Source organism: Acyrthosiphon pisum, chromosome A2 (genome assembly GCF_005508785.2).
Source record: "Acyrthosiphon pisum isolate AL4f chromosome A2, pea_aphid_22Mar2018_4r6ur, whole genome shotgun sequence".
NCBI classification, from domain to species: domain Eukaryota; kingdom Metazoa; phylum Arthropoda; class Insecta; order Hemiptera; family Aphididae; genus Acyrthosiphon; species Acyrthosiphon pisum.
This window is the reverse complement of record NC_042495.1, coordinates 47,189,009-47,202,783: the sequence shown is the minus strand read 5'-3', so window position 1 is coordinate 47,202,783 and position 13,775 is coordinate 47,189,009. Positions and strand designations below refer to the sequence as shown.

Here is a 13,775-nt window from a genome sequence, read left to right as displayed (position 1 = left end):
CAAATAAAATTTTATTGATATTTTTAGAAAAAAAACTAAAAAAAAATGGAAAATGAAAATGTCTCTAAACAGTTCAAAATATTTTGAAAATGTTATCGTGTATAGAAAATGGAAATATAAACAACCATTGAAAATTTCATGTATCTACGGTCATTGGTTTTACACCAAAAACCAAAATCGATTTTCTCGAAAACAGATTTTGCGTAAAAATTCCCGTTTTTTCTTAATTTTTCTTTTGTTTTTCCCGGCGGTTTTGAAAACTACTGGGAAATTTAAATTTTGACCTCTATTGGTAGGTACGCCGTACACGTTGAACAGTCGTTACACACTATAAGTACCTACTATACGATATACCTTCATATGGGCTAGGTACATCTATAAAAATACTAGATAAAGTAATCGAAAAGATAATCATTATCTTTACTTCGACCAAAAAACCCATTCGACCACAAAATATTTAGACTATATTAATAAAATATTCGATTATCTGTTTTTCGACCAAAAAAAGATTCGATCACATGACATTTCGATCGCTTTTTTTCGATCACTAAACCTTTGACCAAATGACTCGCACCGATCACCGACACCCTTAAGGCCTAAGGGGTTATACAATTTTATAAAATTGTTGGGCTCATAGACATTAGGGACTGTCTGGACTAGTTGAATTATAAACTGTTAACAAAATATATATTAAATTACTTAAATATGTTTGTAAAAGTGTACTTATAAGATCTATTTATTTCCTATTTCCTAACCAAATAATCATTATTTTCAACATAATGTGATAATTTCCTATATTTTGTATAATATGTAGGTATATATTATGTATATTAAGAAAATATGACTAAAAATAGCACTATAAACCCTAAATTAGCAAAATAGCAATTAAAACCATAAATATGCAAAAAATAGCAAAATAAAATTTCGTGTATGACATCAGAGAAGTATGATACATATTTGTATCTTACTTTGGACTTCCGAGCCCTGATTATTACTTATTTAAATAACTTTTAAACGGTAAGTTTCCACAAATTGTTTTAAACGTAAAATCACTCAAAAAGGTGTATTTTAGGGGAACTTATTTTTTAAAAAAGATAGGGCGTCTGGTAAAGTAGATTTGTTGTCAAATTGTGCAGGTCTTGGCCCATGCATGGCTGGAACGACCTGTAGACATGCTGTGCGCACAACTAAAATATAGGTTAATTTACGTGAACTTGCCAACTGCTCACAAGTTACAGATAGTTAGGCAACTTAGATATGCAAAACAACTTACCGCGAGGCGTGTTTTACCATTGACTCAACGGAGTTGATTACCTACTAATATTATATACTATTATTTTTAAATATTCATGACTTAAAGATCGTTTTACTTCTGTTAGTGTTCGACACTAGATTTTTACCATGACAAATCTCAAGTTTTTTTTCTATTGATATGTTATCAAATATAGTTAACATAATCAACTTCATAAGTTAACAAATTATTATAATATTATATATTGTTGATTTAGTATACACTATACAGAGTTTAATTTCAAAGGCAATATTTTGTCTAATGATAAGGATTAAGGAGATTATAAATTTATTTCTAATTATTGATTAATTGATACTTACGTGTATAGAATATAGATATATGATATTTTAAAATAGTAATAAATTAAATAAATATACCTACATGAACATGAGTTATAATAAAATCTGAATGAATACCAATAATAATTGTACGTTCAAATATTGTCTGTTCGTAATTTTATCTCCACTCTCCACGATGATACCGATATTAACGTACTACACTATATCTACTATAGCCTATAGGTGAAGCTACAGTGTGTTTTGGGTGTGTCAAACACATGTACGATTCCTCAGAAAATATTCTATCAGATATCCTTCCTAATGGCTGATACAAATGATACAATATAACTCATTGCATAGCACTATCATTTTCTCATAATTCCATCTATGAATTGAAAATGTAAATAAAGTTACTACCTCTACCTTTAATATATAAATATAGGTACCTACCTACCTATGTAATAATTATATGTACGTAGGTACCTATATACTCGAGATAATAATAGCTTTCTAGTTTCTACCCATAATCAGGCACGTACAGGGGGTTAAGGGGTCACACTTATGTCCTTCTTCATTAAAATGCATTTCTACAAAATACCACTCACCTCTAGTATTAGTATAGTATGTAATAAGGAAAATTATTAGTAGCTCAAACTCCTCAGAAAAAAATCCTGTGTGCACCACTGAGAACATATCCAGGATTTATTTTTATTTTTGTTACCTATATGGCTATATCAAGAAACACGATTCTATAGAAAGGTTCTTCGAAAATTACGGGGCGTCTACTATGTCTATATCTCCTGGATAAGTGCCCCCCCCCCCCCATAATATTATTATAATAATACTTAATACCTACCTTACTATATTTGTAGGTATTATAAAATATATTTTTAAGTTTTCATTACTTATGAATTTCTAAACGCGTGTAAGTTGTAGGTAAGATATTATAATACATTTTTAAAGAAAACAAAGTACAACATTTTAATCATATTATGTAATAATATAATATAGGAATACTTTTAGGAAAAAAAATTTAATATCTTGCAATAAATACAAACTATGTGGACACGCGGTCGCCATTGCACCGAGTCTATATGCCTATTAAGATTCCCACCAAAAATAGTATAATATATGTATGATACTTATGATTTTTGTCATCGATAATTATAGTCGAGGCAGTTGGCTAAGCATTAATTAATTGTTTTCACAGTTATTTTTTATCAATTGATTTGTAGATGTGAACGTCTCTGGCTTTGTTTCGTTTACTTTTTCATCAGTATAATATATTCATTGAACTTAATAAATTATAATTATGCGCGTTGATTAAATTAAGACGTCTGTAAATGTAAGTTTTTTTTATCAATAAAATATTATAGGTATGTAAGTTTAAATAATTATCATTTGTAGTTAACTGTTAAGAGATAGGTATATAAGATACCTACATTCAATAACCTCCAATATTATGTAAGTATTATGTGGTGTATCCAAATTGGTTCCCAGATTATTTTAAAAGTATTTAAAATTTTTCTTCACATTTTATACAGAATACGGATTTAGGACCATCAAGTTTCTATAAATAGCTTATAAATATGACATATTATTCATTTTTTTACTATATGTATATTTAATTTCATTTATTTCGGTCAATATTATTAGATTGTATTTCTTCTTTTTTAAAAGTCTTATCGGGAACCGATTCGGATGTAAATTGTTAGATATAGGTATAAATTCGAGTGAAACCGTATTAAGAGGATGTCACACCCGCGTGTGTTGTCTCCGTCTTACAAATGTACAACATAGCAAAAACTGTTTTGCGTGGGACAACTTTTCTCGCACCATAGTTGTTGTAGAATTACCAAATTTTCACAACACTTAAAGAAGAAATTTATCTGTGCAACTGCCTTCTTTTTTGATATGTATATGTCTTATGGCTGGGGGTCATTCTGTTAATTTGTGCGACACCGAGAATGTTACCATGACGTCATTAACGTTTAATGTAATGTGTGTGCGTCGACCGGTTCCCGGAAATTAGCGATTATACAAACGTTATCGGAATCGCGGTGGCGTATGATCTATAATTAGTAACATTAGGTTAGGTCCATTGTATAATAAATGTATTGACGATAAAAATAACTCATTATAAATTATATAAATATAACTAATATTGGTTCAACGATGTCATAGAAACGTGTGTCGTGACGGTTTTTTATCGTAACTTCTGTAAAAAAGTTTCACTTAATCCGTACGTACTCACAACACTCCCTTTTAGATTCTAAGTGGAATGATGAATGTATTGATTTAAAACAATTTTATTTAATTAAAATTTTTTTTTTGTTTTTTTTTTGTGTCTGTCATCACCTTTTAGGATAGTAAAAGTGCTTGGATTTTCTTCAACAGTATCTTTTCTGATAGGAAAGTGAATCTAATTGGTACTTTGGGGGGGTCAAAAGTGAAAATTTTCCAATAGTTTTCAAAAGCGCCGGGAAAAACAAAAGACAAATTAAGGAAAAACGAGAATTTTTATACAAAATCTGTTTTCGAAAATATCGATTTTCGTTTTTGGTGCAACTCTTATAAAGGTACATGACATTTTGACTGAATGTTTATACCAGCATTTTCTATACACCATAATATTTTCCAAATATTTTGATTTATTTTGAGCTGTTTTTGTGGACATTTTAAATTTCTATTTTTTTTTACTTTTTTTTCTATAAATATCAATAAAATATTATTTGTTGGTTAAAAAAGCTTGAAAATTTAATAGAAGGTTCCTGTTATATTGTTTCAAAGGCAGATGAAAAAAATTAAAATCCATAGTCGCAATTTTTTTTTATAAGCATTTAAATTCAAATATTGACAAAATACGTAAAAATGACGAAAATTTACAAATTATTTTGAGTTAGAAATTCATGAAATATTTTATTTTTGAATCTAAGATTTGAAAATGTAATACAAGATTCCTCATATGTTTGTCTCCCCTTTTCAAAAAAAAAAAAATGTCTACAAGAAAGTAAAATTAAATTTTTATGAGCGTTTGAAATTTATATTTTTACAACATTTGAAATTCACTCGATTTCTCATATAACGATTTTCTTATTTTGTTGTAATTAAAAAACCAATGATTGTAGATACTTGAAAATTTCACTGAATGTTTATATTAGCCTTTTCTATACACTATAAAATAATTTGACTCTTTTTGACCTGTTTACGGACATTGTCAGTTTTCAATTTTTTTAGTCTTTTTTTCTATAAATATCAATAAAGTTTTATCTGTTCGGCTAAAAAGTGTAAACATTTAATACAACGCTCCCGATATACTGTTACAATAGCAGTTGAAAAATATTAAAAATACTTAGGCATAATTTTTTTTTTTACAAGCATTTAAAGATCGAATTTTGATAAAATTTATCAAATTTGAATTTGAATAAACATTTTGTAGTTAACAATTTATTTTATAAAATGTTCAACTTTTATAACTAAGAATTGAAAATTTAAAACAAGATTCCATGTAAGTTATTAATTCTGTTACCAAAAAATCTAAAAAATACATAAGCATAGTTTATTTTTATAGTCGTTTTAAGTTCAAATTTGGCCGAAATTAAATATTAAAAACTTAGAATAACTATTTTAGTTATTTTGTTGTGATTGCATAATATTATTCGTGGGTACTTGAAACTTCTAAAGTATACTATTATATATCTATGATAGTACTACGATTTGTGGTTGATGTATAACGCGTTATAACTACAATGTACATAATGGATATTGTGATATGATTAATTTGGAATTTATTATATATACCTATTATAGGTCAATCTTTTTTTTTAATATTATAGATAAGTATGTAATATATCATATACCTAGACTGACATACCATCTCCGCTCAGAATCGTTTTTCTTATACAGTAATATTATATCATTGAATTGAAATTTAATACTATCAATTATACAGTGACCCACTTGTAATCTACTGTACAGGAGAGTGACATCCACTTACCCACCTTTTTTTTGTATTGTTTATTATTGTAATTATAAGGTTAATATTACGGTAAAAACACATTATCCAAAAAAGTTTTCTTGTGCCTTATTGTATATTGGTCATAGTTCTTGATACTCTTGAGTACGTTTCATATTTCAGTACACACCGTTCTTTATTATTCATCACTAAAAGTGTTGTAAATGACGATTCTGTCGCTTAAATTAAAAATTAAAAAAAATGTATAGGTACTCAATAAATAATTGTGGTCTTTGAAACTTGTTTATTTTTAACACGTATTAAAAAGTTACCTACAGTTTAATCCTCGTCTCCTCGTATATCTAATACCAGATTGACATCGACATTCTTATGCCAACTATATTCAGTAGAAACAAGACATAAACATGTACCGATGTATCTGTATGTAGTGTAGATACTCTTAGTATATATTTTTTTTAAATCACTATCCAATCATTTTGTATAAGCAAATAAAAAAAAAAAACCAAATGTTTAGAAACAAATAACTTTTATTCTATTTGTGTTATAAAATATGGGCACGCTGTTGCATAGATAACTTTCCACCCTATATGTTCAGACATTTTGGAGTCACTACTACAAACACAGAAAGATAAAAGTTGTCTCGCGCAAAACAATTTCTGCTATGTTGTACATTTGTAAGACGGAGACAACACATGCAGGTTTGACATCTTTTTAAGTAGGTATTAACAAACACAATTTATAAAATACACAATATTTGTGGGTTATTAGGTTATACAACTTTATCTTTTAAATATTTTATTACCAATATACCTATTGTAACATCAGTATTTTAAATTTTTAGCTCTCAATATAATTCTTATAGTAGATAAACCTGTAGTAAACCTAAATAACCTTCACATGTTAAGTACCTATAGGTACTTCTACAATATTTGTTTTTGTAAAAATCGTGAAACTGTAGCATTTATTTTATTTTAAATTTATACTGTTTGCAGAGGAAGATTTTAAAATATATTAGTATGATGGGTATTATATTAGTTAGTTTATTATTTATACTTATACATTTTATTTTTATACTTTTTACCTTTGATATCGTTTTTTTGGCAGAAATAATTTTTTTTTTTTTTTATTTATTAAATTTAAAATGTACCAACATATTACATGTTACAACAAGTTAATTATAATTTATTAAATAACAATAACAATAGCAATTTAATTTAGTTATATAAATGTAATATAATATATTGTGTGTATGTGTTTTGATGTACGGAATTTGTGGTGTGTGTGTGTGTGTGTGTGTGTGTGTGTGTGTTATGGAGTAGGAGTAATAGGGAGTGTTATTTTGTTTATTAGGGATGTTAAAATAGTAAGAAGGGGGTTAAGTATAGATTTTAGTTCGTCGAGGAATTAGGTGATGATGTGTAGAGATTGATCGGGTGGTGGTTTGTTAGCTGCGATTTCGGCGTATGACGGTTTTCCTTTTGTGTTTGGACTGGGGGCTTCATTTCCACTTCTTCGAGAAGGAGGTGGTATAGCAGGTGTTGAGATAGGTTGGTTTTCTATATTTATTTTTTTAGCTTTAGTTGGCTTGGCGCGGTTTAATATTTTTTTAAGGGATTGGCATCCTTTGTAGTTTGCGGTGTGGTTTCCGCCGCAATTTGCACATTTTGCGGGTTCCTCCCGTTGTTTTGTGCATTCGTCAGTTGAGTGTTCTAATCCGCATTTCACGCAGCGTGGATAGTGATGACAGTAATTACGTGTTTGTCCGTATTTTTGACAATTATGACATTGAGAAGGATCGGACCGTCTTTTTGGATATTCAAATTTCACTGTTGAGTTTAATATTTTTGTTATTTTGAATATTTCTCGATTATTGTTGTTACGGGCCAGACCTATATTAAATAAAGGAAGTGGTAACTTGTTCGTGTGGTGTGTTATTTTTGAGATACTGTTGACTATGTGCCCAAGATCACTCAGGTAGTTTATAATATCCACGGCAGGCGTGGAGTGGTGAAGGTGGCGTAGCACGACTCGGAAAGGTTTTGAGGAACGGGGGAGATAAGAATGGTATTCGTAATTGGCTTCAATCAGATAGGATTTAATGGCCATCCAGTTTTCACGTGTGTTTGACCGAACGATAATATTAGATCTATTAGCTTTGCATGTGAAACCCTCTGGTCCAACTATGCTAGTTAAATCTTTTTTGAGGATTATAAAATCGGTAACGTTTGTTAATACGATATTTGGGAGTGTTATCTTACTCGGTTCTGGCGAGGTCTTGGTAGTTTGTGAGGCGAGCTGAGATTCTGTTTGCACGAAAACGTTGTCTTGTTCTTCCATTCCTAGAACTTCGAAACGATTTGGTGTTACGAAAACTTTGTTTTTCTTATCCTCGTAGGTCGGGGAGTTTGAGGTGGTTGACGAGAGAGCTCTCTTTGTGGGATTTCCCATAGTTTTCTTTCTACGAACTGTATTTTTGTTTAGAAGAACAATTGGTGAAACCGTGGCCATTAAACGTTTTTAATGCCTCGTTGCGATATTTAACTGAAAAGATAAGATAAGGTACGATACGCGACGCATTACGAAACTACGGCGGCGCACTAGTTGTCGCTTTGGCTGTCTGAGCCGGACTGGCAGAAATAATTAAATGTATCATCAATAATATTGTTATAACTTCCTAGGTATCTACCAAGATAATAATATAAATAGCAAAATGTTAATAAAATAGGTACGGTTTTATTTTGATTGGTAGTTTAATTTAAAAAAAAAATACGCAAGGTCCATAATACCATTTATAATCTAAAATTTTTTACAGTTTTAGATTAAAAATATGGACGCAACTTCCAAAGAAGAGAAACCATCCAATCCAAGGGCTAAAGCTAATATTCTTGAAATCATTACTTTTAGGTAAATTTATTACATTTTGTAATGAATTACTATTATCATTGCATACTGCATAGGTACAAATAATGAAAATTCTATTGATTTATATCAGTTGCATATCTAAGATTTTTCATTTGGGGGGGGGGGGTATGACGATTTTAATAGACATATTCAGTATACACATTACACATATTATAATTCATATTGTGCCGACGACAAAGCTATATTAACAAGCAGTCCAGATCCTGTTTTAGCCTCCTCCTACATACAAGATCATCTCAACTCCCTTGAATCGTGGTACAAAACATAGGGAGTAAAAATGAATGAAACCAAACCTTTCACTTCGTCATGGAGTACGCCCAACACTTTACTTCAATAATCAACCACTACCTCCTGCGCAGTATATACATTACCTTGGTATTCTTATTGACCGCCGTCTCACCTGGAAACCTCACATAATTAACAAGACCCGTACACTTAATGACCGCTTCCGACTCCTCCGACCACTTCTAACATCAAAGCACATGAAACTCTCCAATAAGCTCCTGCTTTACAAACTCCTACTCAGAACCATCTGGACTTATGGGATTCAACTATGGGGCGCTACCAAAATTTCCAACATCAACCGCATTCAAAGATTCCAATCCAAAATACTACGTACAATTCTAAAAGCACCATTCTATGTCTCTAAACCAAACCCTCCACTCTGATCTCAAAATACCATTTGTCTCTGAACTAGCCAAAACTCATTACCAACGTTTCAATAGCCGCCTAACCAACCATAAGAATCCCTTAATCTCCAATCTTTCATCTGCTTCTATCCCAGGTAACCCAGTTAAAAGACTTAAAAGACAGTAGTGTCGTGACCTGCTAGCGGCTAGCCTAATTATAGTCATACTCATATCGTAGTACCTCCGCTGGGAGGCCTCTACACTCCGCCAGGTCTGCCTTTTTATTTTATAACATAGTCATCAATTGTTCTTATTGTTCTTATATTGTAACAGATTGAATAAAAAAATCACAAAAATAAAAATAATATTCATATTATTATATACAAAATTTGGTCAGGGGGAGGATACGACTACTGATATAGCCTATAACCTACCTAGGACCAAAGTATACCTAACTATTTTTAGGTACGCCGTTGAACGTTACGTAGGCAGGTACTGAAACAGTTCATTATTTAAAGTAACCATTGTTTTTAAACATTATGTAAAAAATTATAGTTAGGTTAACATAAGCTTCTGCTAGTAAATTACAATTAATAAGCAACTGGTTTTAGTTATCTATGGGGACCAGACAATAAAACGGAATTGTGTGCGTTTATCTCATTGTAAAGGTACATAATATTATATAAGCACAAATCAGTTTTGCACTTTTGAGTTACATGAATAATCATGCAATTAGCTCTTTTAGGTACCATTACATTTTGCAATTTATTTTCATATTGAATGCTCTTTTCAAAATGCATCCCAACTTACTATTAATAATGTTGAAACTTTTTTTTTTGCTTTGGTTATATTATGCGATGTACCTATATTTTATATGTACTCATGAAGCCATTTATTTAAAACAATATCGATATCTCTACAAAATTTAATGCTATACGCCTATACATACACAACATATTATTTTAAGTATTAAATAAATATTAACTATTACAATAATAATATATTATATGCATTTTTTTAAGTTGGATTATGAAACTCATTAAAAATGGATTAAAAAAAGAATTAGATTTAATCGATTTATACACAATTTTGGAAGAAGATTCATCTGCATTACTGGGCAACAAATTAGAAAAGTAAACGATTCATCATACATGTGACGAATACAAAAATAAACAGTAACTTTATCTATTTACATTTTTTACAAGGTTATGGAAGGAGGAATTGATAAATTCAAAAAAGAAAAATCAAAAGCCGAGTTTTTTAAGGACACTAATTCAAATGTTTGGAGCAAAGTTTATTTGTACTGGAATTCTATTAACAATATTAGAAATTTGTTTAAGGTAGATAAAATGTAGGAATGCCTAGTGTATACCTATGCGTATTATCAGAAACGTTAATTAGTTATTACCTATTTTAATATTTTATGTATAATTGTAGTATAGGTAGTAGGTACCTATTACATTACTATATCGATTTGGTATACAATTGATTAATTATACAAATTACCTTTTTTTTTTCATATTATATTTGAATAGCATTGGTATATCGACTATTGTTGGAAAAATAGTGATACATTTTGAAACTAATAAATCAGTTCATCAAAGTTCAGACGGAATTTACTTAGCAATTGGCTTAATAACAGTTTTATTGACGAGGTCAATTCTTTATAACAGTTTTGATATGATAATATCTCATATTGCAATGAAAATTCGTGTGGCGACTTGCAATATTATTTACAAAAAGGTACATTATAATATTATTTATCTAATGCTTAAACACATACGATGGATAAAAATAATTATTCTATTGTTAAGCATAGTTAAGCATGTATTAATGATACAATAAATGTATAACATTATAATAAATTATTATTATTATTTTTAGTCGTTGCGACTGAAATCTAATTCTTACGATCAGGCTTCAACCGGTCAAATAATAAACCTTATGTCAAACGACGTAAATCGATTTGACATATCACTTTTGTATGTGCCTTTTCTGTGGATTGGTCCTATAGAAACAATCGTAGTGACGTATTTCTTATGGCAAGAAGTTGGTGTGTCGTCAGTACTTGGTGTTGCTACGTTGCTTATATTTATACCATTACAAAGTTAGTATAGGTAATAGGTATTCTATGAATCGGAGTACATTTAATTATCAAGTTATATTTAAAAAAATATATTATATACCTACTCTATAAGTATATACATTATACATTATAACTTATAAATGTTTTAATATATTTGTGAAAAATAAACTTTACATTTATTGCGGACAGATAATACGGTCATCGTTTATACCTATAGTATCAGTTTGTTCTATTGTTCATCAGTCATCACTATTTTTATTCGCGGGTAGTACCGTGATAAACCTACCTACTTAATACCATAATTGTTTGTAAATGTTTTTCAATTTGAGTTTAAATTTGTATGGTATGGTATGGAAGTTATTATTAATCATCGCAATTCAAAACCAATTGACTCTATAATTTAAAATTAATTCTAAAAAATAGAGCATACCTAATTGTTTTTAATTAAAAATTATTATTTTGTTTGACATTTAAGTATGGCTGGGGTCAAAAACGTCTGAAATTCGATTACAAACAGCAAAAAGAACGGACAAACGAGTACACCTAATGAACGAAATCATTTCGGGTTTACAAGTGATAAAAATGTACACTTGGGAACCATTTTTTAATAATCTTACAAAATATGCTAGAAAGTAAGAAATTATTATGAGTACATAATATACATAATAATATAATATATAGGTACCTAATAAATGTAGACGAATTTAAATACAAATAAATATAATGACGTATCATATTATAGGAAAGAAATGAACAAAATTATAGAATCGGCTTATGTAAAAGGAATTTTGTCATCGTTTTTTTTATGTAATACTAGAATCTCATTATTTGTGAATTTATTTGCATACATATTATTTGGAAACAATATAACCGCATCGAAAGTAATACTTTAGTTTCTCCTATTATATTTTTAATTTTCGAATAAAATATATTTAATAATTTTATATTGGGTTTAGGTGTTTGTAATCACTTCGTATTATAACATTTTACGAGGAACATTGACTGTAGCCTTACCACCGGGCATTGGTCTAACTGCTGAATTGCTAGTGTCAATAAAACGAATTGAGGTGTACATGGATTTATTTGTAAATAATAATATTTTTTCTCCGTATATTAAAAAACAGAATAATTTTTTAGGATTTCCTTTTACACGAAGAAAATGATAAACGAGTGACTATCCAAACAAAATCAACAGATGTTTGTAGAAAAATAATAAACGACGGTACTGTGTCGAATAACATAAGTAATGAGAACGATACTGCAGTACAATCAAGTAATTTCGGCATAGTCATATCGAATGCTTCAGCGAAGTGGACAGACGCTCAAATCGACAATACCTTAGAAAATATAAATTTAACCGTAACGCCCGGTCGATTGGTCGCAATAATTGGTCCAGTAGGGGCAGGAAAAGTATATTTAATAATATATAAGTTATCTCGAACGATCTAATCAATAAATATTATATCATAACGATCAATTTTTTTTTTGTAGAGCTCGTTGATACAAGCTATTTTACAGGAACTACCACTTGTAGATGGAAGTATTTCCGTGCATGGTATAGTGTCGTACGCATCGCAAGAACCATGGTTATTCTCAGGTTCTGTTAAACAAAATATTATTTTTGGTTCACCAATGGACAAGTACCGTTATAACAAAGTAAGCGATTTCTATATTTTATATTAAAATTGTGTGATCTATGAACGAAAACATCATTTAGTACTTACACTGTTACAGTGAATTACGTACCCTATATCCCTATATAATAAATTTGTACCATTCGATTATGACATTTAGGTAATAGATGTATGTGCGCTGAAAACAGATTTTGAGCAATTTCGGTATGGCGATCAGACGGTTGTAGGTGAAAGAGGATTGTCTCTCAGTGGAGGACAGAGAGCAAGAATAAATTTAGCGAGGTGATAATAACTTGACACTTTTGATCTTTATGAACTCGTGTTCATTATTATTATTATTTTTATTATTCTTTATTATTGTAACGTTTTGAAATATTTTACGACAGAGCCATATACAAACAAGCCGATATCTATTTATTGGATGACCCTCTATCGGCGGTGGATACTCGTGTTGGCAAGCATTTGTTCGAAAAATGTATTAAAGGTAATAGTATTTAAAAAATATTTTGTGTCATACCTATGTATTTTAAAAATTGTAATTACCTACATATTCGTATTGATCTATATCTGTATTATTTTTATTCAAAGAGTATCTAAAAGAAAAGACTTGCATACTAATAACCCATCAAATACAATACTTGACTAGTGTTGATCAAATTGTTTTAATGGAAAACGTAAGCATATTAAATTAAAATATTACACCTACTGTATAATTTGTATAATAATATAATACTATACCTACCGAGTGATCCATTTAACGTAAGACACTAATTATTTTGAAAACTATTAACGTTTTTGAAAATATTTTGTTTAGATAATTTGATGTCATAAAAAACATTTTTTCTGGAAAAAAAAGGTTGCTATTTTTTTATCATTATCTATTTTAGATTCTGAGTGGAACGATGAATGTATTGATTTTACAATGATGTGTGTTTTTTTTTTATTTTTTTTTATTTTTG

General features: G+C 29.5%; 1 protein-coding gene across 1 annotated transcript in view; it reads left to right on the top strand.

Annotated features, from left to right (window-relative positions):
* The first annotated feature begins 2,773 nt into the window (after positions 1–2,773).
* The window catches only part of LOC100163444 (probable multidrug resistance-associated protein lethal(2)03659), a 23,481-nt gene continuing 12,479 nt past the window's right edge, over positions 2,774–13,775 (top strand). Inside the window, exons 1-14 of the mRNA XM_008188666.3 lie at positions 2,774–2,914; positions 8,358–8,449; positions 10,119–10,229; positions 10,302–10,436; positions 10,632–10,839; positions 10,981–11,203; positions 11,658–11,814; positions 11,925–12,063; positions 12,139–12,249; positions 12,320–12,592; positions 12,674–12,838; positions 12,977–13,098; positions 13,203–13,300; positions 13,405–13,490. Coding sequence (XP_008186888.2) covers positions 8,373–8,449; positions 10,119–10,229; positions 10,302–10,436; positions 10,632–10,839; positions 10,981–11,203; positions 11,658–11,814; positions 11,925–12,063; positions 12,139–12,249; positions 12,320–12,592; positions 12,674–12,838; positions 12,977–13,098; positions 13,203–13,300; positions 13,405–13,490 — 1,905 coding nt within the window. The 5' untranslated portion in view covers positions 2,774–2,914; positions 8,358–8,372. The remainder of the gene's footprint in view (positions 2,915–8,357; positions 8,450–10,118; positions 10,230–10,301; positions 10,437–10,631; positions 10,840–10,980; positions 11,204–11,657; positions 11,815–11,924; positions 12,064–12,138; positions 12,250–12,319; positions 12,593–12,673; positions 12,839–12,976; positions 13,099–13,202; positions 13,301–13,404; positions 13,491–13,775) is intronic.